At 47.9% G+C, this 24,410-nt stretch overlaps 1 protein-coding gene across 1 annotated transcript in view; it reads left to right on the top strand.

The window, feature by feature from the left end:
- C2H2orf42 (chromosome 2 C2orf42 homolog) overlaps nt 1–11,061 on the top strand; it is a 39,841-nt gene extending 28,780 nt beyond the window's left edge. Inside the window, 3 exon segments of the mRNA XM_042054486.1 lie at nt 876–976; nt 5,224–5,386; nt 10,445–11,061. Coding sequence (XP_041910420.1) covers nt 876–976; nt 5,224–5,386; nt 10,445–10,653 — 473 coding nt within the window. The 3' untranslated portion in view covers nt 10,654–11,061.
- The last annotated feature ends 13,349 nt before the right edge of the window (nt 11,062–24,410 follow it).

The raw sequence follows: 24,410 nt of genomic DNA, 5'->3' as shown, positions 1-24,410 counted from the left end.
CCAGGCACATGCTTCTAATCTCAGCATTCAGGTGGCAGAGGCAGGCCTAGCTCCAGGAGTGTGATACGAGGCCAGTCAAGGATACGCACGGAAACCGCATCTCAAAAACACCAGCAAACAAAAAGATTAACCATCACAAGTTTTTTTCTTAAACACCCCTATACTTTGTGTAAGGGAGATATTATTTTTAGAATAACTTTTTAGAAATAAAGAGGGAAATGGGTGGAGAGAGAGCCACCAGGTGGTCAGTAGCCAAAAGTGGCTACAACTGGAAAGCAAGGGTGTCTCTTCAGTAAGTTGTCATTTAGTAAGGCCACTCTTGAACAGCACAAGCAGTGAGTTCACAGTACTCTGAGACCCAGAGACCTTCGTCCTCATAGCTTATCTACCTGGTTTTGATGCCCTGAAACTAGAGGCTTCACATACAGTAATGTTAATCCCCAGCTGTGCCGCGGGCCCTCTGGTAGAGTGGGTTTAATCCCACATGCAGGTGGTGGGCAGGCAGTCATCCTTTAAAGGACTGTGATTTGACACATTAGCTCTCATGTAATGTGTCAAAGGTTCTCAGAATAGAGTGCCTGCACATAGCTCTACCAAACAGAGGAACCGTAGCGCAGGGGCCTGGGTACATCCTAGCACTACAGAAAAGAAACATGTAAACAAGTTTCTACGGTCTAGTGCGCATGCTGAAGAGCCCACGGAGACTTCTGTCGTGGAGCTCCCTATCATTTGGTTGGTCAGTATCTGCCAGACTGTTACACACTTGCAGAACAAGTAGAATTTCAGGCCTGTGCCGTGAGAGACACCGAGTGACAGGCACCCTGAGAGGATGTCGCTGTCTGGTATTGAAGTTTGTTCCTTCCTTTTCACTGCAGCTTTCGTTCGAAAAGATGCCTTGCCACTGGGGACCTTTTCCAAGTACACCTGGCATATCACTAATATTCTGCAAGTTAAACAAATTTTAGACACCCCAGAGGTAAGAGTTGATTCCTCAGGAGCCATGCGTGCATGTGCGTGTGTGTGTGTGTGCGCGCGCGTATGCACATGTGGGTACATACATAATCACATTTGTGGGTGAGGCTAGAGGTTCACATTAAGTGTGTGCTTTTTTTGTTCTTGTTTTTCGAGACAGGGTTTCTTGTGTAGTTGGTCTGTCCTGGGATTTTTTTTTGGGGGGGGGGGGGGGGGGGGGGTTCAAGACAGGATATCTCTGTGTAACAGTCCTGCCTGTCCTGGAACTCACTCTGTAGACCAGATCTCGAACTTACAGAGATCTGCCTGCCTCTGCCTCCCAAGTGCTGGGATTAAAGGTGTGCGCCCCCATTGCCCAGCTAAATGACTTTCTTTTCTTTTTCTTTCTTTTTTCCTTTCTTTTTTTTATCTTTATTGGTTTTTTAAGGCAGGGTTTCCCTGAGCTGGGAGTAAAGTTGTGCACCACTACTGCCTGACAAGACATGGTCTTCCATTGACCTGAAACTCCACCAATTCAGTCTAGCTGCCCAACAAGCCCCGGGGATCCAGCTGTCTCTTCTGCCCCACCTTGTTTTTTGAATCAGTGTCTTTCTTTGGCCTTGAGTTCACCAAGTAGGTTAGGCTGGCTAGCCTGTGAACTCCAGGGTTCCATGTGTCTCTGTGTCTTCAGCACTGAAATTACAAACCAGTCCCAGCACATGCAGCTTTCTGGAGACAGAACTGAAATTCAGTCCCCCTGGTGCGTGCTAAGCACTTTACTGACCAGGCCTTCTCCCCAGTTCTTGAAATTCATTTTCTCATGGAAAGGGTTGTTGAGACATAGTCTGTATAGTTCTGTGCCTCATTTTGGTAGGGATTCATGCTTTTGAAGTGTCTCAAAAACCAGTGAGATGACTAAGCAGGTAAAGTTTGATATAAAATGGGCTGGTGGTAATCCTTTCAATCCCAACATTAAGATGGAGGCAGGAGAATCAAAGCAGCTGCATATCAAGTTAGAGGCCAGCCTCAGCTGTATGAGACGGTATTAAAAAAAAAAAAAACAAAACACAAAACTACCACCTTTGGGGTCAGAAAGCAGGATTTGGGGCCATGCATGGTGATGAATGCCTTTAATCCAAGTACTCAAGTCAGAGACCAGCCTAGTCTACATGGTGAGTTCCAGACCAATCCAAGCTACCAAGTAAGACGCTGTCTCAAAAAAAAACAAAAGAAAGAAAGAAAAGGCAGGATTTTCCTTATGAATTAATTAATTAATGCTCTCCTGGTATCTATGAAGACCCTAAACTTCACTGATTGGCACTAGAAAGGATATTAATAATAGTGAAGTCACTGGGTCCAGTGTAATTAAGTTATACTTTGGTTTGACCTCTATCTATTGTTGTCTTTCACCAGGGACACACTGGATATTTTACTGCATTTTCCAATTTATTTATTTGCTCTGTGTGTGTGTGTGTGTGTGTGTGTGTGTGTGTGTGTGTGACATGCAGCGGTCAGAAGACCATTTGTAGCAGTGGGCCCCCTTTTGCTCTGTGAGTTCTGGGGTTGACTTCAGTTGTCCACCTTACCAGGCACCATTACCAGCTCAGCCATCCTTCTCACAGGCCCTACACTGTGCATCTTAAAACAGTTTTGTTGAAGTAGATCTGAAATTTTGACAGCCTTTTCCCATCCGACAGAAGTTGACTATTTCAGAACCCCCTACATAGTGTGACTCTGACACATGCAGGTTAACTTAGCCAGGCTTAGCAGCTCACACTTAAAATCCCAGCACTTGGGGGGGGGGGCAGAGGCTCAAAATCTATACTTACAGGGCTACATAGTGAGACTGTCTCAAAAACAACAAACACAAAAAGATTAGATTAACACGAAAGCATCATTGTGCTCAGAAGTAAGGTTTTGATGGCTGCACAGCTTAGGTGTGAACCCTGGAGCATCCCTAGAGCAGCCTGGAGGCACTTGGAGAATGTTAAATCCAGCTGCTAGCCTAAAGCAGTGGCATTCAGGAAGGCACAGAGACCCCCAAGGCTACATGAGGGGCAAGAGCTCTGCTGCCTGGGCACCTGTTCCTGAGTGTCTTTTGCTATCTGGCCCATCCTCCATCCACCTAGCACTGATATCTACTGTGTTTAAAGGCGGGGGGGCACTGATTTGCTCAGGTCATTAGTAAAGTGGCTGAATCCCAAGGACAGTGAAGTACCAGGATGTGAGATGAGCAGAATGTTCCTGTCGGGGGAATAGATGGCCTGTGCCAGCCATCACTGATGGTGGATAGCTGATGGCTTCAGTCCACACATGGTTCGCCTGGGATTCAAATGAGAGAAAATCCCAGCTGATGTAAGGGAAGACTCACTTGACAATACCAAAGAGGAGAGCACCAGCTCTGCAAGCACAGGACCCCAATTCAAATCCTCAGCACCATGGTTTTCTTTTTTTAAGATGTCTTTATTCTATACAGTGTTCTGCCTGCATGTACACCCGCATGACAGAAGAGGGCACCAGATTGCATTACAGATGGTTGTGAGCCATCATGTGGTTGCTGGAAATTGAATTTAGGACCTCTGCAAGAGCAGCCGGTGTTCTTAACCTCTGAGTCATCTCTCCTACCCAGCACCCACCATGCTTAATAAATAAATAAATAAATAAATAAACAAACAAACAAATAAATAAATAAAACAAACAAAATAAATAAAAAGAGAGAGAGAGAAGCTGGGTATGGCCACATAGGCCTGTAAGTCCAGCATTATGAGAAGTGGAAACAGGTTTTGGGAGGGCTTGATGGCCTCCAGCCCAGCTCCAGGCTCAGGGAGAGACCCTGTCTTGAGGTTCAGAGTGATAGAGTTTAACCCTTCATCCTCTTTGGTCACTCTGTGTGCATATATAGGCACATGTATCTGCACACATATTTACATATACAACACATACATACAAGCTGGAGAGATGGGTCAGTGGTTAAGAGCACTGACTGCTCAGCTGGGTGGTCGTGGTGCATGTCCTTAATCCCAACACTCAGGAGGCAGAGGCAGGCCAGCCTAATCTATAAGAGCTAGTTCCAGGAAACCCTGTCTCGAAAAACTTAAAAAAAAAAAAAAAAAAAAAAAAAAAAAAAAAAGGAGGAAGAGGAGGAGGAAAGAAGCAGCAGCAGCACTGCCTGCTCTTCCGGAGGTCCTAAGTTCATTTCCCAGCACCTACACGGTGGCTCACAGCCCACCCGTAGTGGGATCCTTTTTCTGGCATAAAGGCATGCATGCAGATAGAGCGCTCATCACATATAAATAAATCTTTAAAAACACACACATACATGGATTACAAAATAAATACTTGTAAAAGAATGTACAAAAGAAAGTTTATTGATTTGCCTACACTTAAAATAAAAAGAATATCATGGGTCTTGGAGATGGCTGGGAGGTTAAAAGTATTGGTTGTGCTTCTAGGGGACCCAGGTTCAGTTCTCAGCACCCACATGGCCACTCACAAACACCATGTAGTTGTAATTGTACCTCCAGCTCCTGGAATCCAGTGTTCTCCCTTCTGGCTTCTCCAGGTACCCAATACATGGGGGGTATACATACACACTGCCAGACCCCAGACAAACCTGTGACAAGTCTCAGTCTGGACCCCTGGCTCCTCCCAGCACTTCTCACCCCGCCCTCTATCCCAAACTCTCCAATCCAGGGACTCTCTTTCCTATATAACTCAGCCATTTTGGCTACACTCTCATGGTGTTGCATTTGGTTCTCTTAGTTTCCATGTGCTCTTGGTACTCTTGCGCCCTGCCCCACCTGCTCTTTTCTTCTCTCGCTCCCTACCCCTTCCTTCCATGACCTGGTTCAGCCTGGACCTTCACAGCTATCTGGCTGTTCTCTTCCATATCTGCACTAACCCTCCCCTCAGCCATGCCTATGAGCAGTCATATCCTCATTTTCTTTCACACACACACACACACAAATAATAAGAGTGATGGGGGTCATGGGGTTATTTATTGTTGTTGTTGCTTTTGGAGGGGGACAATGTTTCTCTGTATAACAGTCCTGGCTGTCCTGGAACTCCCTTTGTAGACCAGGCTGCCCTTGAACTCACAGAGATCCGCCTGCCTCTGCCTCCTGAGTGCTGAGATTAAAGGCATGCGCCACCACCACCCAGCTAAGATTAATATTTTTAAAAGATAAAAAGAAACATAAGAGACTTATTGGCACCCAAGATGCCTGAATTTCAAGTTGTCTGTCTCCCTTTCTTACCCGTCTCTGTGTTCAGATGCCCCTGGAAATCACTCGGAGCTTTATCCAGAACCGGGATGGTACTTACGAGCTGTTTAAATGCCCTAAAGTGGAAGTGGAGAGCATCGCAGAAACCTATGGTCGGATAGAGAAGCAACCAGTGCTGAGACCTTTGGAGCTGAAAACCTTCCTCAAAGTTGGTAAGTGACTTTGAGGAGCATCCCTCCCTGAGGGTCACCCTTTCTCGGTGCTGCAGAGGCTCTGAATCTCCTCAATCAAAGCTCATGCACTCACTTCGTCAGAGCCTGCAAAAAGGCTCTTGTCTCTTCTTAGCTGGTGCTTCCTGTACTGCTAGCAGCTGGAATACACAACCCATGGGCAGATAATGAAAGAAGCAGTGAAGTCCCTGCAGCCTTCCCAACTCAAAGCAGCATCACAGTTACTTTCATGTAAACCTCTCCAGAGTCTTACTGTGTAGCCCGGGCTGGTAATGAAAAGGAAGCATATGATTACCCCTAGGTGTGGTGCAGGAGAAGGTTTGTCATAAATAAAAGGGAGAGCATAGCCAGAGGCAAGGACATCAGGGAGAGTCCAGAGTGAACAGGACTTTTAGCTGGGTCACGTCAGGGGATCCAGGAGAGTAAAGGGTAAAGGAAGGGCTGGGTAAGCAAAATGGCTGGGTTTTATAGGGAAAGACAACTGAGGGAAGAGCAGCCTCGCCCCTGGACTGGAGACTGGTAGGAGGGATGCCAGACAGGCCCTGTAATAGATAGGAACTGAGAGATGAGAGAACCTGGCAGCTGGTCTGATTTGATACGATAAATAGGCACCTTAGCCATTTTTCCTTGGGTTTGAGACCTAACATAGACCAAGCTGGCTCTGAATTCAAGACCTGCCTGCCTCTGCCTCCCAGTGCTCAGATTAAAGATATATGATACCATGTCTTGCTAGACTATTTACATTAAAAGTTTCTAAAACATGAACTCATACCTTAGCTGTTTTCCCCTTGATCTTACACCACTCTCCATGTATATATTCAATGTTAGTTTTCAGTTTTTTCTTTACACGTATGTATCTGTGTTTATGTGCATACATCTGCTACATGCATGTATGTGGAGATTAGGAGGAATCGGTTGTCTCCAGTAGGTTCTGGGCATTGAGCTCAAGTCATCTGGCTTAGTGGAATATACCTTTACTTGCCAAGTCATCTCTATGGCCCTTCCGAGAAAGAAACTATGTGTATGTATTTAGATTTGTGTTTGTGTAAGTGTTTTCCGTGTGTAAGTACCCATGGGTGCCAGAAGAGACTCCCTTTGAGCAGATGGTTGGGATCCACCCAGTGAGTGCTGGGAACTGAACTCAGATCTTCTGAAAGAGCAATAGACTCTACTGTGGAGCCCATCTCTCCTGCCCATACTATTAAATTTTTCAAAAACAATCTTTAGCCTACATGTTTTAGCACATGTAAATGTTTGATCCTTTGGAGTTTATTCTTGCATATGTTATTAATATGCCAACCATCTTCTACTTCCAGATGGTTATTGGTTGATGTCTAATATTTAATATAAAAAAATTTTGCACCATACAGTCTGGTCTCTCCAGAGATACAGAGAAAAACCTGTCTTTAAACCTCTCCCCCAACAAAGAAAGAATCTTTTTTTTTTTTTTTTTTTTTTTTTTTTGGTTTTTCGAGCCAGGGTTTCTCTGCTTCTCTGTTGCTTTTTGCGGCCTGTCCTAGAACTAGCTTTTGTAGACCAGGCTGGCCTCACACTCACAGGGATCTACCTGTCTCTGCCTCCCAAGTGCTGGGATTAAAGGTGTGTGTCACTACTGCCTGGCAAGAAAGAAACTTTCATACTAGGCCAGGTATGATGGTGCTCACTGTTAATCCTAGCATTCAGATGGCAGAGGCAGGCAGATCGGTGAGTTCCAGGCCAGCCAAGGTTACACAGATCCTGTCTCAAAAATAAAACATACAAAAAAACAAAAACAAAAACAAAAAAAAATAAATAAATAAAACATACTTCCATGTGTTTTTGTTATTGGTGGGAAATGCCATTGGTCTGTATAGACACTTATGTGATACCACAGTCTTTGGCATAGTGGCAGTTTGGACCAGATGGTAGAACCATGCAAATTAATTCTGTCTTTGAACTTGGCCCTCTCTTGCTAGTTTCTCTTCTCAGTCTGGCTCTGCTGTCACTGTGGATATTCTATTTTATACTATAAGCCCAGCAGTGGGCTTTTAAATTTATTTAGTATGCATGGGGGAGTGGGAGCCATCCGTGTGCTACATCTTTATTTACTTATTTGGGAAGAAGAGTGTGCATGTCACACACAGCAGGCGTATAGAGAGGGGTCAGAGGGCAGACTGTGGGAGTTGGTTCTCTCCTTCTACCATGAGGGTTCCAAGGCTTGAATTCAGGTATCAGGCTTGTTGGCAAGCTCCTTGGCCCTCTGAGCAGCCTCGCTGGTCCTTAAAACATTTTTACGTAGTTAGAGCAGCACTGGTCTCTCTTCCAGTTCTTTTCTCTTCCCCTTTTCTTTTCGCTTTAACCCCATGAAGGATTTTTTGTTTGTTTTGTTTTGTTTTTTGTTACTCTCTTTACATTTACTATATTTAGGGGTGGGGTAGAGAGCACTACTGAACAAAGGACAACTTGCAATGTGTGGGTCCTACGTGATTGAATCAGGCTCCCTGAAAAGTGCCTTTAACCGCATAGACACCTTGTTGGCCCTGTTCTATCTGTTCTGGTTGTGACAGGGTTTCATTATGTAACCCTTGCTGTCCTGGAACTTGCTTATGTAGGCCAGGCTAGCTCCCAGCTCACAAAGATCTGCAGGACCCAGCCATGATAAGCTTAATAGGAACAGACCATTCAAACAAAGTTCTTAATGTTCCAACCATCATCACCTGCTAGTGTAGGACCCAGCCACGATAAGCTTAATAGAGGCCTGAGTCTCAGTAGTTTATCCTGAACCAACACCTTGGGTTGCAGAAGGCCCACGACTGAGGTCACCCAGGCACAGGCCGTCCAAAGGAAATAACTAACGCTCCAGCCATTGTAGATAGCATCACCTGCCCGCACACATTCACCAGGACACCCGTAGACACATGTCAGCCAATCAGGGGTTCTGAACCTTAGAAATCCTTCACTCCCACCTTTACTATTATAAAAACCCAACTCTAACTGAGCTCGGGGCTCTCCGATCACCCCAATACGTTGGAAATGCGGAGAGACCGAGTTTTGCAAACTTGTGTAGAATAAAGGCTCTTTGCTTTTACATACGGTACTCAATCTCCTTGTTGTTTTTTGGGGGACTTCGTGGATCTGGGCATAACAAGATCCACCTGTCTCTGCCTCCAAAGAATGCTGGGATTAAAGTCATGGGCCACTAATTTCTTAAAGTTGAATAGAATAAATTATATCTGCTGGGTGGTGGTGGTGCATGCTACCCCACCAGAACTGGGAAGGCAGACACAGGCAAATCTCTGTGAATTTGAGGCCAGCCTGGTCTCCTGAGCAAGTTCCAGGACAGTCAGAGCTACACAGAGAAACCCTGTCTCGAAAAACCAAAAGAAGAAAGAAAAGAAAAGAAAAGAAAAAGAAAGGAGAGAGGGAGAGAGGGAGGGAGGGAGGGAGGGAGGGAGGGAGGGAGAGAAAAAGAAAAAGAGAAAAACTTGTTACAAAACTCAGACTCCCGGCACATGGGTTTCCTGGTTCCTCTTTTTACCCTGTCCATATTACTCTCCTCATGGAGACTGCTCCTTCCTCTGAATTTGCTAGTCAGTATTTATCATGCTTTGCAGTCAGTACATGGGTGGGTACAGGTGTGTGTGGGACTTGCAGAAAGACAGAGATTGGGGTTGTTTGTTCTGTGGTTGGTACAAGTTCCACCTGGGCACAAATGGGAGGGATAGGGTTTCTTCCTGTCTCCCCACACAGCCATCATTTGTGAATGATGGTGTTGACGGCAGAGTCCAGTGGGGTGCCCTCCACCTCCACTCAGTGCCACCTGTCGTCACCTCGTGCTCTCCTGATGACATTTAAGTGAAGCCATAGCAGAAAAGTCCCTGACTCCCATGGGAGTGCTTCCTTCCTGGCTACTGTGAGAAGGACACAGCTGACACAATGAAGAATGGGGCTCAGAAAGTCTGTTTTGGAGTAAAATGAAGAGTGAGGTCCAAAAAATGTTACTAGCTTATAGAGTCATCATGCTGAGAGAAAAAGTATACCTATACGTATTACTGTTAGGCTCTTTGGTTTTTCTCACTTTTTACATTTACATGTGTTTAAAGGTTTATGTGCTCAGTTGTATCAGAAGCTCCCTTGGAGCTGGATTTATAAGGTGCTTGAGAGCCAACCAGTGTGGCTGTGAGGAAACAGGTCCTATGCAAACGCTCACAGCCACCTCTCCAGCCCTTACTTACATGGTTTGGTTTTTGTTTTTTAACTTTTTACTTTTTCTCCTGAAAGGCTTCCTGTTTCGTTTGCCTTGTACAGAGTGGACTTGAACTTGCAATCCACGTGCCTCAATCTCCCAAGAGTTGGGATGTTGTGTGAAGTTTTACTCTCTTAACAGTACTTTTTGGGGACCCGCCACCCAGCTCCCAAATAAATCACTCACATGGAAGCTTACTCTGACTTATAAATGCCCGGCCTTACCTTGTCTTGTTTCTGGCCAGCCTTTCTTAAGTTATCTCCTCTACCTCTGGGCTTTTCCTCTTGTCACTTCTGTGTGTCTTACTTTCACTCCTACCTGTGACTGCTGTGTGGCTGGCCCCTGGGATCCCCTCTCCTTTTCTTGCTTCTTTACCTCTCTCGCAGATTTCTCCTTCTATTTATCCTCTCTGCCTGCTGACCCCACCTGTTCTTGTTCCTGCCTCACTATTGGCCATTCAGCTCTTTATTCTTAATTTTCTTGTTATAGTATGTCATGCATGAAGGTGAAGGAGTTGTCCGTGTGCCACAGCTTGTATATGGAGCTCAGAGGACAACTGTGTGGAGCTGGTACTTATCCAATTTATATAGGTTCAGGGGATTAGACTCAAGTTGCCAGGCTTATGCCCCAAGTGCCTTTACACTAACCATCTTACCAGTCCAGATCTAGAGTTATTGTATACTCCACAGTGAGTGTGAGGACATTCTGGGCTCCAGTAACACCCCGTCACAAAAACAAACCCAGAAACAAAGGAATAGTTTTAATGGAAGTCAGGCAGACCCATACTAATTCATCTCCCTTTCTTCCTTTTGTAGGGAACACTTCCCCCGATCAAAAGGAGCCAACACCCTTTATCATTGAGTGGATCCCAGACATTCTCCCGCAATCCAAGATTGGTGAGCTTCGAATCAAGTTTGAGTATGGTCACCACCGGAATGGACATGTGGCTGACTACCAAGATCCAAGGCCACCCCTGGACCAGCCTTTGGAGCTGGCCCCTCTGACCACTATCACTTTCCCTTAAGGCAAATCAAGAGTTAATTTTGCGGAGTTTGCACATCCCCACCCCTGACCACTGTAAATCCTGGTAGCACTTAATACGGTCCTGCTAATGAACTGCTCTTAGCTAAGGTGCAGTTGCTCAGAACATCTATGTGGGTTGGCACTGCTGTGTACAGTCTTCATGATAAACTGAGCACTTATTTCTGACCAGAGTTTTAAAAGCAGTGAAGTCCGGGTCATTGGCCTTCTCATGGATTCACCTGCAGCTTATTTTTCGTTAATTCTCTAAAAAGTCAGCGGCACTGGACCTTAGCCAACAGTGTGGAAAAGTAAGGATGCTCTGGGCAGAGAGAGTGCAGAGGATCCGCCTGAGCGCTCTAGTGCTCTATCCTGATGGCAAATAAAGTACAGTGTCACTACTTTTTCTAAATGCTGCCATTGCTGTCATGATTTTACAACCAGAAACCTTTGGGTGAATTTTTTTTCCTTTAAATTTTTGAGCAGCTGAGCATTCAGGAGGCAGAGGTAGTCTCTGTGATTTTGAGACCTAGTTTCTGTGATTTTGAGGTCTATATTAGTGAACCCCAGTACAGCCAGGGCTACATAGTGAGAACCTGTTTCAAAACAACAAAAAAGGGGGCTGGAGAGATGGCTCAGCGGTTAAGAGCATTGCCTACTCTTCCAAAGGTCCTGAGTTCAATTCCCAGCAACCACATGGTGGCTCACAACCATCTGTAATGAGATCTGGTGCCCTCTTCTGGCCTTCAGGCATACCACAGACAGACTATTGTATAATAGATAGATAGATAGATAGATAGATAGATAGATAGATAGATAGATAGATAGATAGATATTTAAAAAAACAAAAAAAGAACAGCTGATAAAATTCAAAATCTAGTTCTGAGTTCACTCATCAGAGAATGGAGATGGTGCAGGCATTGGGGACTTCCTTTCTAGAAGAGAAGGAAACATTTCCTACACACCTGCCATGACTTCTGCATACACTTAAAACACGTCCTTTATTCTGAGTCTCATCTTTCTCTAGAGTGTAGGCATTACTCCTTGCAAAGCTCAGGAGCCTCACGGAAGCTACAGATCTGGCTCTACACAGCACTAAAATTTTGTTTAGTTTACTTCGATGTGTGCTTTCTACTTGAAATATTATATTGGTTTGAAATGGTTTTTTTCTCTCATGTTTTGTCTACATATATGTATGAGTACCACGTGGGTGCCAGTGCCCTGGGTAATCAGAAGAGGTTGTTGAAGCACCTACAACTGGAATTAGAAATGGTTGTGAGCCATCATGTAGGTGCTGAGAATCCAGGTCCTCTGAAAATGCTCTTAGCCATCGTGTCTCCAGCCCTTTGATATAAATGCATTACAGTTCACTGTCTTTGACCAGTTGGAAGCCACAAGTAGACCTGATATGACAGAAACCCCGCGCTGGCCTGCGTAGGAAAAAAGCAAAAACACAAGGAACTGTTTCTCTGGAGATAAGGCTGGACAAACACCTTGTGATGTGGGGTGCGACCAGGCCTTTGGAGTCCTGAGTCAGGCTCCTCAGGCTGTCTCCATTCATGCTCAACTTGGGGCAGGCCTGTGGCTCTAGCATTACAGCTTCCATTGTAAGACTTGCTGCGCTGCAGCCTGTCAAACCTGAGTGCATAGGGCTCACTCAGGGATCTTAGCTGAATGAGTATTCTTAGCAGTCATAATGGGGTGCACCTTCGAGGGCAGCCTAGTCTACATAGGAAGTACCAGGCCGGCCGAGGTGAGGCCCTGCCTCAGAAAGCCAAAGTCTATCTGAGTAATGTCCAGAGCAAGGGTCCAGAACCCGCATTTCTAGGAGGCACCCAGACATTGCAGGAAGTGCTATGCTGAAAACTACACTTCAAAAGACTAGGTCGATTCCTGACCGGGCACGTGCCCTGTCTCCTGCCTTTCCCGACTCCGACTTGGGGGTGGGGGGGAGCAGCAGCTGTGGCTGCAGCCCGGCTTATGCCCCTGTGAGCGATTCTACATATGGCCTAATTCGTGAAAAATCAATGCTGAGTCCCAATTCCTGAGTCTGCACAGAGGAACAGCATGACGGGGGGGGGGGGGGGGCACCGCTCATATAGCTAGAGATAGTACTTTCTGTTCCTGAGACACGATTTCAGTCGATGACAAAGGCTGACTGAGCATGAGCATACAGTCTCCTGTCTTCAAGTGTCCTGGTCCTCAAACTTCCCATGACTCGCAGCGCGACGTTGCCATGCTGTTTAGCAGACCAAATAAATCAGGGCATGAAGCCACGCTTCCGCCCACACTGGCACAGGGGAGGCGGGCGCAGCACGCGGTCCTGCGGCCCCGCGAGATGACGCCACCGCGCCGCCGACACGCGTCGCCCCCAGCCTTACCGCCTCTGTCCTTCCGCCAGGCGGCGCCGCAAGTTAAGCACGCACCTCCTTGTGCGCAGCCGTGCTGGCGCTCAGGACACGTCACCACCTTCGCGTCCTTTCTGGAGAGCGCGGGAAGGAGGGCGCTGGGGGTGGTGACGTCTCCGGGGTTCCCCGCGAAGCTCGTGAGGGCGGGGCTGGGGACGTGGCGATGGCGGAGCTGAAGGGGAGGAGATGCGTGGGGCGGGGGATGGGTAAAGGAGAAGGGCTTGGGGGAGTGGAAAGGACTGTGGGGGAAGCAGGAGCGTGTAGAAGTGGTCCAAGGAGGGAGAGAGGGTAGGAGAGGGCTCGAAACGGGAAGAGAGAGGTGAGAATCGAAAGTGGGGATAGGGGAGAGTGGGAGAAGAAAGGAAGCATGAAGGCGAGGGGGAGGACGGAGAGTTGGGGAAGGGGATAAAAGGTTGAAAGGAGAGTGTTGAGGGGTAAGGCGGTAGGGAAGAGGAGGATCTGAGATTGAGAGTGGGCGGATTCTTAGAAATCCTGCTTCCCCCCTCCCCCTAGTCTTACTCCACAGACTCAGTCCTGAGGCCTCCAAGGTGTGTCTGTGGCTCCTTCCTGCAGTGGACTTTTGGACAGTGCAGCCAGCCACTTCCGGCCTCCTTTAACCGGAGGACTTCCTCAAGACGTGGTTTAATGTTCTGGCCACCAGGTACTAGTGGTCTTGAGCAGGGCGCTGGGCACCCGGATCGGTACCTCAACAGACTATGAAGTTCATTGTTCTCTCGTCTCTAAGGGCAGTCATTTCCCAATCTGAACCAAACTAAGGAAGGCTTTGTGTTCCTTTGTGTTCCCCTGCCCCGGTTGTTAGCAGAAGCTTCTCCCATTCCTGTGCGCCCCAAGGCCTCCTGGTAATGAAAAGGTTAGAATGTGGAACCTGCTCAGAACTCAAAGTGTGTACCAGAGTTTATCCTACCACCAGCCTAATTCCTTGTCCTTAGGGGCATAGCACACCCAAGTGCCATGAGACACCCTTCCTGCTCTCGCAGAGTACCCACCTTCTTTGACAGTGCCAAGGCATTGGCGAGAGGATGGCCTGTCCCCTAGGGACAAGCCAAGCCTGGGTAGCTTGAGCAAGGGCGGGCAGGCAGGGTCACACAGGACTGCCTTCTGGAAGGTGTTATGAGGCAACTTTCCCCCCACAATCCCTGGCTTTCATCCTCTTTGCTGAAAAAAAGGGGATTCCCTCTCCTCAGGAGCATAGTAGAGCTGTGGTTATGGAGACTTCTCCAGCTCTGTTGATGGGTCTTCTCTGAGGTGAGTGCCCAGGACCTCCTGGGGGTGTGAGGTAGCTGTGACCTTCACGCCTTCTCTCTGGGCCACTCCTGTTGATTAGTACAAGACCACTTTGGGTTCCAGATGAAAGCCAGCATTTGAGGTTTAAAAAAAAAAGAAAAGAAAACAGAGGTAAAGCAGCCCTCCCTGCTTGTGGCCTTCAGCAGGGGTGGCTAATGGAAGGGCTCCTGTATCAGAGTCCCTTATTCCTCGGGGTCTAGCAGGGGTCCCCCTTTCTGCGCCTGCTCCTGCAAACCCACAGTGCTTATGAGAAACTTGCTCCATGCTCTGAGAACAGCAGCTATGCATAGGCCTTGCTGGAGATAAGAAAACTTCAGGCAGAAGGTTGGATTGGCACACAGTTTTCCCCCAGTTGTCTGGTTTGGGGGACAGGGTCTCACTATATAGCCCAAGCTAGCCTCAAACTCAGGCCTGAGCCTTCCTGGTGCTGGGATGACAGGTGTGCAGGCCTGACCTCCCCCCTCGTGGAGAACTTGGTAGAAGTGTGGAGCAGAGAACAGACCAGGATAAGGCGGACAGCTTTATGTTTGTAGAGGAGTGTTTCTCTGGAGCCCGAGCTTTGTAAATAGAAGCCACTTGACGTTTGGGTGGGGTTGGGGGTGTTTCTTTGGAGCCCAAGCTTACAAACAGAGGCCTCTTGAGATGGCCAGAGGCTTTCTGAGCCTGGGTGCTAGAACCTGTGGCGATGGAAAGAGGCCCTTCCCTCTGCCTCTGCTGGAGAAGCAGTTCTGTCCTGACTCAGCCGTCAGGAGACCTGCAGGCACAGGCCCTCAGCCACAGACCAGAGGGTTTGAGCAGCCCCAGGTGTCTGAGTCTGTTCATTTGTGTCCGAGCTGCCTTGGGAGCTAGGGGTGTAGCTCAGTTGATGGACCACTTGCCTAGCGTGTGCAGACCCTTGGGTCAGTCCCCAGCCCCACATAAACTGCATGGTGCCTCATACCTGTAATCTCAACACTCATGATGTAGAGGCAGGAGGATCAAAATCTGCCCCGCTTTTTAGGCATTTCAGGGCCAACCTGGGCTATTGGTAATCCTACTTTAAAAAAAAAGAGGAAAAGGGCTGGAAAGATGACTCAGCAGGTAAGAACACTGGCTGCTCTTGCAGAGGACCTGAATTCGGTTCCCAGAATCCATATGATGACTCAGAACCATCTGCATCTTTAATTCCAGGAGCCCGACTCCTCTGACCTTCATGGCACTAGGCACACGTGAGCACAGACAGAAATACAAGCAAAGCACTCGTCCACATGAGATTTTTTTTTCAAATATTAAAATAAGAAGGAACCATGAAGAACCAAAGGGGGTTTTCCCGAGAAGGACAGAAGGAAGTGCTACCAGGGCTCGTGCTAATGGGACCAACCAGGGCTCTACCACAGGGACCTGAGTGAGATCATTTCCTTGGCCTGATAGCTCCTGCGGCAAGAAAGAGGAGCTCTGGTCCACTGTGCTCAGTGTGTCAGCGGCCGGCAGTGTTTCGTTTGCACACCCTCAGCTCTGTGAACTTGCTGAGTTTCTCACCTTGGACCAGCATGAACTATCACGGCCACATCTGGGCCCTTCAAATCAGCACAGGCCGGGGAGCTGTGGGGAAGGACAGAGAGAAGAAAGAGGCCTCCCACAGCAAGCTAACCAGTGTCTACTGTCAGCCTCTGGCAGACACTTCAAGGAAAGTGATATCAGTACAAGGCAGAGAGTAGGAAACTCGAGATGAAGGCACAGGCTGGCTCCTGGGTCAGGGAGGGGAGCTGGAGGGGGGGTCGGGGGAGTGACTGCAGATGGACAGTATCCGGAGGTGAAAGGAACTGTTGCCACCACACTGGGAAAGCTGCCACTGGAACTGATACAGACCTGTGGTCATCTGAGCTCTCGGCTGCTAAGTGCATGGAAAGACAGGGCTGTAGCGGGAGAGGGAAGTGGCAGTCCCCAGCGAGAGGAACCCGTCCTCACTCAGGCATTTGTGCAACCTTTATTAACTCAGGCCCTGGGCTGGGCTTGAGCTAGGAAGCCCTGTTCCCGAAATGTTTCCATCCTTGTGAGGAGAGAGCCAGAAGAGCCTATGAGAATAAGATGCAGTGTGTCAGAGGGTGTCGGTGCTATTGAGAAAGTCAGACAATGTGGGAGCAGGAGGAAGTGTGGAGCCAGTTCCTTCTCCGTTGTTTTTAGAGCAGGATGTGGGCCTTAGTGGTCGGTAGGACTGCACCAAAAGGCAACACCGGGGAAGCCCTCAGTCTCTGATTGGAGGTACGTTTGAATCTACCCCTTTTCCAGCCACCATGTTTTCTGATTAAGCTGGCCATGACAGCTCGTAACTGATCTCTGCTCTGGAGGCTGGCCAGGAGGAACCCTGAGTCTGAGATCAGCATCGGCAACAGTAGCGGACAAAGGCTACTCTCAGTTGGTAAGAGTGTTTGCTTAGCATGCACAAAACCCTGCATTAGACCCCCAGCACCCATAGACTGCCCAGTGGCACACACCTGTCATCCCCAGCGGAGGATCAGAAGTCCAAGGACATCTTCGTAATTATCTCAAGGCTAGCTTAAAGAAAATTCATCAACATTTAGAACCCTGCTCCTTTGAAATATAGATCATCTAGCCAGCAAGGAAGCCCTGCCTTTCTCTGCAGTGCTAGAGACGGAGTCAGGGCTTGTGCACACCCTTTACATGCACCACCGCTCAGTTACCGCCCCCACCTAGGATAGGGAGCTTGCACACATGGCTACACATACAACCACAGCCCCAAGCTGGTTCTGCATGATGATCTGGTCATACTATCTTCCAGTTTTTCAAAAGTTCAGGAAGTCGGGTGTGAACGGGCGCTGAGAAGGGATAGCTCCCACATACCTGACAGCAGCCCCACAAGCCGAGGCCATGTGCAGGACAGAAGGATACTGGCACACACTCGGGTCCTGTGATTTTTATTTCAACTTTTAGGTGAATTTTGTGTGGGTAAACATGGAAGCAAAGAAGCCCCATGGCCTTTGTGAGGTGGGGAGCTGACCGTATTGTCTCTGAAGATAAATTTATAAGGATGACTCACTGAGGAAAAAATAAGCCAGGATCTCCAACTGGAGCGCATTCCCTGAAAGCTAGGTGTGGTGACTGGAAAACGGAATTTCACGCTGCATGTAAACACAAGTTCCGCAAGAATTGAGTGTTACCTTGTGGGCTGTGGCAAAGCAAGCAGAAGAGCAAAGGAAGCATGTCCTCAGCTACTGTTCCTGCCCCGGGGGGGGGGGGGGGGGGGGGGGGGGCTGGGCACATGAAGGAAGGAGGCCACCACCGAGACGGTGGCCATGGGACCCAGGGAACCAGTGCTTCCTCGGCAGACTCTGGGCAGCCCGTGTCTGGAAGGCTGTCTCACCTCACCTACCTCGTCTGTACACATTGAGGACGGAAAGGTTTGTGGACAAAGCAGGAAAGATCAAATATGGGATAATGTAAATCTTACCGTCAACAGATCCTTGACTAAGCTGGGTGCCCTACCCAGCATCTGATGTCTACACTAACCCGTAGGATGTCTGAACCGTGGTCCCAGATGCTCTTTAAAACTGAGGGGGTAGGGAATGAACATGGACAACATGTGGCTGTCTGCTGCGCCCCCTGCCTGATAACTTACGTTCTTGGTGTTGCCTACCCACCTGAAGAATGGAGTAACACACTGACTGGCCTGTCAGAAGGGGAGCTGGACGGTAGGGTCCTAGCCAGCTCCACTGGGATATTCCTCTGCATTTTTCTAGCTCTTCTGCCATGAAGTTCTGGCTTCCTCTTGTGCACAAGACTTGAACTCATCTCTCTTCATCCTTCAGGCTCAGATGTGTAAAGACAGGCTGCTGGTCCTCCCCTTACCGTAGTTAGTTGATGATATCCTAATGTAAACAGGATCTCCCTGCTTGCTTCCAATGCACAGAGAGCTCCCTGGGAATCCCACAAGAAGATGTGTAGGGAACTGGGAAGTGTGGTGCCTGTCCCCAACCACAGTAACGTCGTCTGAGAACCAGGGCACATCTTCAGGGAGGCCAGTGCTTTAAATACATGTCTGGGCAACACTCATGAGAGACCACCAAAGCAACCGTACTTACCTAAACTGGCAGCTGTCTTGGTAACACACTACTGAACTGATGACCACCATGGTCTACTTCTTCCCACTAGCACTGCCTTAATTCAGTTGCTGCATCCTTGCTCAGCTGGCCATCCTGTATCCACTTTTCCCTTACCATAACTGTTTATGCTGTAAGTTTGGGGGTGTTATGATTTGAACCTATGGTCTTGAATCTTTAAGGCAAACATTTAACTAAGGAGATGCATGTTTCAGGTTCATGCTGTTCCCTTGCTTAAACCTCTTCAGTGGGGCCAGGGCAGTTTAAGTATTCTCCCAGCATGCATGAAGCCCTGGGTCTCATCCCCAGCACTGGAGCTGGAGGCAGAAGGATCAGAAGTTCAAGGTCATCCTTAACTACTTAGTTTGAGGCCAGTCTGAGTGACAGGAGACTGCCTCAGAAACAAGAATAAGCCTTTCGGATGCTCCGCCAGGTGCTACTGACAACTGTACCTGTTCCTGTTACTTTAAATCTATTAGTGATAAACGTAAGATCCAGCTCCTATGGGATGCAGCTCACAGGTAAGGGTGCTTGCTGTACATACCCGTGCCCAGGGTTTGAGCCCCAGCAGTACAAACCAGGGCCTCAGCAGACTGTATTCCATTCGTTCTCCATCCATCTTCCCCTCTCACACCACGCTCCCTTACTGTCAGCACTTAAGAGGCAGAGGTGGGCAGATCTCTGGGAACTTGAGACCAGCCTGGTCTACATACTGAGTTCCAGGATACGTAATGAGAGCCCATGAAAGAAAGAAAAGAAAGAAGAAAGAAAACAAAAGACGGTGAACTGAAGTTCACTCCATCTTTGTGTTTCCCACAGTGCTCTATGCCTAGGTGTGTTTATGAGGTCTGCCGAAGGTCTGATTTGTGACTGGGTAAGTGAGTAGGTGAGCCCTGTCCATTCCTGCACTTGGCTGACGAGCCCAAAGAGATCACCCTTGGTCCCAGCACCCCTAGGCTCACCCCTGCATAGTGAATAACCCAGCCCTGCTCTCTGCCAGGTGGGAGGCTTGGACCCAGGCTTCCCACATCAGCAGGACAAATGTGGTTCAGGACTCCGACACGGAATCAGATCTACTCCTAATCACACACAGATGCTTCAACCAGGTTCCGGGGTTTAGATTATGCCCTCATGAAAGAAAATTTTCCTTGTGGATTTGTTTGTTTCATTGTTGTTTGTTTAGTTTTTATTTGTTTGATTTTGGGTTGTTGGTTGGTTTGTAGATAGGGCCTCATTGTGTAGCCCAGGCTGGCCCAGAACTCACAGTCCTGGTTCCTCATCCTCCCCAGTGCTGGAATTACTGGCACTGGGCAACGTACCAGTAGAAGGGACTGGTTGAGACTGAAGGTTGATCCCTGCTGTTGAACTGTGTTTTGTTAACTTACAGATCCGTGTGTCTCAAGGCCCACCTTCTGGCATAATCCCACCTTTCAGTTAACTTTTTCAGTCCTCAAGCCAGGATGTCCTGGCAGGAAACCCGAGCAACACCAGGCTCTTTCTTCCTGTTCCTGGGTTTTGTGTGGGTGAGCACAGGTCACTTCCTTGGCAGCTTCTTGCTGCTCCTGACTGGCTTTGCGAGGCCCTGCATGTGTGCAGGGGGTGGATGGCCTCCAGGGTCCTCTGCTCTTTGTCCTCGGTATTCTAACAGCACTGAGGGCAGGAAGCACTGGGCACATCCTCTCCGGGGGGCACGGACTGCTCTGCTCTAGTGTCTGAGGTCTGGCTGCACTTGGCATCTGTGAAAGCAGCTTCCTATCAGACCACATGGAGCACACTTGGCAGAGGTCTCAGACCACAGCTCCAGCTGAAGAACTGTAGCTAAGCAAAGCTAAAAGCTGCAAGCTGTGGCTGTCAGGGCAAAATTAACACCGGGGAGGTTTAATGAGTTATCAAGGGTTGCATGACTTAAGAGTTTATCCTTCAACTATCTGTGATCTTTGCAGGATAAAAACTGTATCCCCAAAACCACTAAGGAGAAGTTCAGAGAAACAGAAACAGGCAGATTTCTGTGAGTTCTAGGCCAGCCCTACCTACATAGTGAGTTTGAGGCCAACTGGGACTAAATAGTGACACCCTGCCTTAGAAAGAAATGTCGCATACTGTGTGGTAACCACAAAGTGGCTAACTATGAAAATATCTGCAGCTTGATGGCATATTGAAAATGGATTTTTTTTAAAGCAAAGTACTCCAGACAATGAGAGCCAGCTGAAGGCGCCCTAACAATCCTCACAGAGATAGCTCTCAGAGCAGGAATTGAGTCTCATGTTTCTGTCCTCAACCTCTAACCTCAGACAGCTGCAAATGCATATTCCTTGTAGATCCAGTCTCTGATATACCGGATGGAAATTTACTGAGGCTCTCTCGGAGGCCAGACTCTCACAAACTGGCCTGCCCCGTGGGACTCTTGACAGTGCCAGATATTTCATGAGGACCGGCATTCTCAGTTGATTGAGTCTACAAAACGAAACCAAAGAACTGTGTCTTAAAACTGACTTATCCTGCTTAATTGTGCACAGGGGACACTCTAGTCTAGGTCAGGAGTTGGACAGATCTGAGGTTTGCAGAGTCTATGAAGACACCGGAGGCTTTTGTGTTGTTTGTTCTCTCTGGGGACGGGTGACCAGCGGTAGAGCTGGTAGAAGGCTGGGTGCTGCCTGGGGATGGGTGACCAGCAGTGGAGCTGGTAGAAGGCTGGGTGCTGCCTGGGGACGGGTGACCAGCAGTGGAGCTGGTAGAAGGCTGGGTGCTGCCTGGGGACGGGTGACCAGCAGTGGAGCTGGTAGAAGGCTGGGTGCTGCCTAGCAGGAGGCTGACACCTGCAGAGGAGAGAAGAAAACATAGCCAGCACGGTCCAGGCTTCTCTGGAAAAGGGATGAGAAGGAGAGAAAAGGGCGAGCAGAGAACTGGTTGACCATCGACTTCAGAAATGCTGCCCAGCCCAACTGCCTCTGAGGTTTCCCAAGTCAGGGAAGAGGAGAGGCTGCTCGTGGCCGTCAAGTGCAGGCTATCATGGAATGGCCATGCGAAGAGCATGCATAAAAAGGGACATGGAGCACCCTCAAAGATGTGTGTCTAAACAAAGCAAAATATTGCTCTAATTCTGCTTCCAAGTGTTTGTATTTCCTTCTTTGAGTAGGTAATTTGCTTACATGACTCAAAACTTAAAATCAACAGACAAATTAGTATATTTCTCCCCTTTTCCAGGCTTTCATTTAGGAGTGGTTGTACAAAGTTCTGTGTGCAGTGGCAAAAAATGTGAATACAGATAACAAATGTACTGTCTCAAAAATAGCTATGAGAGATTTTTTTTGTTGCTGTTTTTTGTTTGTTTTGAATCAATACCTCACTATGTAGTCCTGGCTGGCTTGGAACTTACCATGTAGACCAGGCTGGCCTCAAACACACAGAAATCTGCCTACCTCCTGAGTGCTGTTGTTAAAAGTCTGTGCCCAGCAAGGATTTTTGTTGTTATTGGTTTTGTTATGTATTTATTATGTAGCTCTAGCTGTCCTAGAACTCACTACATAGAACAGGCTGGCCTGGAACTCACAGAGAACTTCCTGCCTCTGCCTCCCTGGTGCTGGGATTAAAGGTGTTAGACATGCCCAGATTTTTTTCTTTTCTTTTCTTTCTTTCTTTCTTTCTTTCTTTCTTTCTTTCTTTCTTTCTTTCTTTCTTTCTTTCTTTCTTTCTTTTTAGAAAGAGTCTCAGCTAGGTGGTAGTCCCAGCACTTGGGAGGCAGAGGCAAGCACACCTGAGTTCAAGGTCAGCCTTGTCTAAAGAGTGTGAATTCCAGGACAAGAGCTATGAAAAGAACATTGTCTCTAAAACCAAACCAAACCAAACCACCCTGCCAACTTGCCATACCTTCTTTAGCACAGCCCAATCTTTATCTCCATGTACATAGATTTTTCTTTTAGGTTTTATTATGATCCGTGAACTGGCTTGTCACTGTGTGGCAGTCACATGTGGGTGGGGTCAGAGGACAATTTGGGGAGTTGATTCTCCCTCCACTGTGGGGTGTGCAGCTCAAACTCAGGCTCAAGTGGGCACAGCAACTGTCTCACCTGATGAGCTGCTCTCTGGCTCTGCTTGTTCTTTTCAAACAGGGTCTCAGAAGGAAGGAGGGAAGAGAGAGAGAGAGAAAGAGGGTCTCACTCTATAGCCTAGACTATTGTCAGACCCACAGCAGTTCTCATACAATGACCCCACGGGCTGGGGTCATAGGCATAGTCCACCAAAGCCAGCATGATTTTTTTTTTTTCAAAAGAAAAAAATCATCAAGTTGCAGAGAACTGGAATTCGGATGAAAAAATGAACTGTGTTCAATTGATTTTCACAGGCCACAGTTTAAACCACAGAGTTAGTCCGTTCTGTTCTAAGGGCCCAAAGCTGACACCAATGTCACTGGCTGAAATCAAGTTGTGACAGCAGCGCCCCGCTGTCCAGTCTGTAGCTCCTGGTGTCTGGGACTTGCAGTGGCGCCAGACTCTAGTCACACTGCCGCCTCACTGTGCTAGTTCCTGTGCCTGTCTGTGGCGGGGGTCTGTATGACAAGCCTCTCCGTGAGCTGCCCTCTCAGGCTCTAAGAGAGAAAATGTGTCTGTTCGGAAGCCGCGTTTGGCCTGGGAGAGGGCATATTTACAGTTTCGGTATAATTGGCTTTCTTCACCCAGACACGGTGAAGGTGGAAGATCAGAAGGTTAAGGTCATCATCCTCAGCTTGCTTGAGGCCACCCTAGGCTCCATGAGACTGTTTCAAAAAAGCAAAAGGAGGGCAGAGAGAAGACTCGGTGTGTGAGAGCACCTGCTGCTTCTCTGGAGGACCCGAGTTCAGTTCCCAGTTCCCATGTCAGGTGACTCAAAGCTACCTGAACTCCAGCTCCAGGGGATTCAATGCCTTTGACCAATGCAGGCACCTGCACTCATATATGTGTGCATATATGTACATATACCTAGACGCATGCACATAATTTAAAAAGATAAATCTAGATCTATGGTTATGCCAGGCAAGCATCTTTTTTTTTTTTTTTTTGGATGTCAGGGCAAGATGGGTCACTTGCTGGTAGCTCTACTGTAGTCACACAGAAATTTGGCCAGAGTTCTCGCTCCTATCAAGGCTGCTCAAATCATGAGGGGCTAAGCATGTGCGGACAGGGTTTCCATCAGTACTAGAACCACAAAGGCTTCATTAAATTGGACTAAGCCACCTTTCTTGACTGGATTAGTCAAGACCATTCACCCAGTGAATGAGACCATGCTAGTCTTTAAACATAAAAGTTAAAACATTAAGAAAGAAAGAAAGAAAGAAAGAAAGAAAGAAAGAAAGGAAGGAAGGAAGGAAGGAAGGAAGAAAGAAAGAAAGAAAGAAAGAAAGAAAGAAAGAAAGAAAGAAAGAAAGAAAGGAGAGGCTGTGCTTTGCCAGCTCACACAGCCGGGAAGGGACTGATGTGTGCCGGGGATCCAGATCTGCCCTGTGTCCACATCCTAGGCTCCAGCCCTGTTCAGTCCAGTCCAGTTGCCATGCGTGGCAGCTGAGCACTCTAAATATGGCCTCTCTGATTTCACAGAACCAAGTACAAAAATAAAAACTGCATGCCGTGTCCTATTTGCGCTTAAAAATTAACTGCGTGTTGAAATAAGTTTTGTTTCATCGAGCAAAATATTTTTTAAATTATTTAGTTAGTTTTGTTTTTAGAGATGGGGTTTTCTCTATGTAGCCCTGGGTATCCTGGAACTGGCTATTTAGGCCAGGCTGGCCTTGAACTCATAGAGATCTGCCACCTCCAGAGCGCACCGCCAGGCTAGCACTATTTATTTTACTATTGTCACTATAGTGTGTGGGTGAGGTTGTGAGAGCTACGGTGTTCGTGAGCCTGAGTCGGTTCTCGCCTTTCTCTTGCCATGAACTCCTGGGGCAGAACTGGAGTTCTCAGCCTGTGACCCACTGA

Source organism: Arvicola amphibius, chromosome 2 (assembly GCF_903992535.2).
Source record: "Arvicola amphibius chromosome 2, mArvAmp1.2, whole genome shotgun sequence".
In the NCBI taxonomy this organism is placed as follows: Eukaryota; Metazoa; Chordata; class Mammalia; order Rodentia; family Cricetidae; genus Arvicola; species Arvicola amphibius.
Note: the sequence above shows the minus strand (reverse complement) of the source record. Positions and strands in the feature narration are given on the sequence as shown.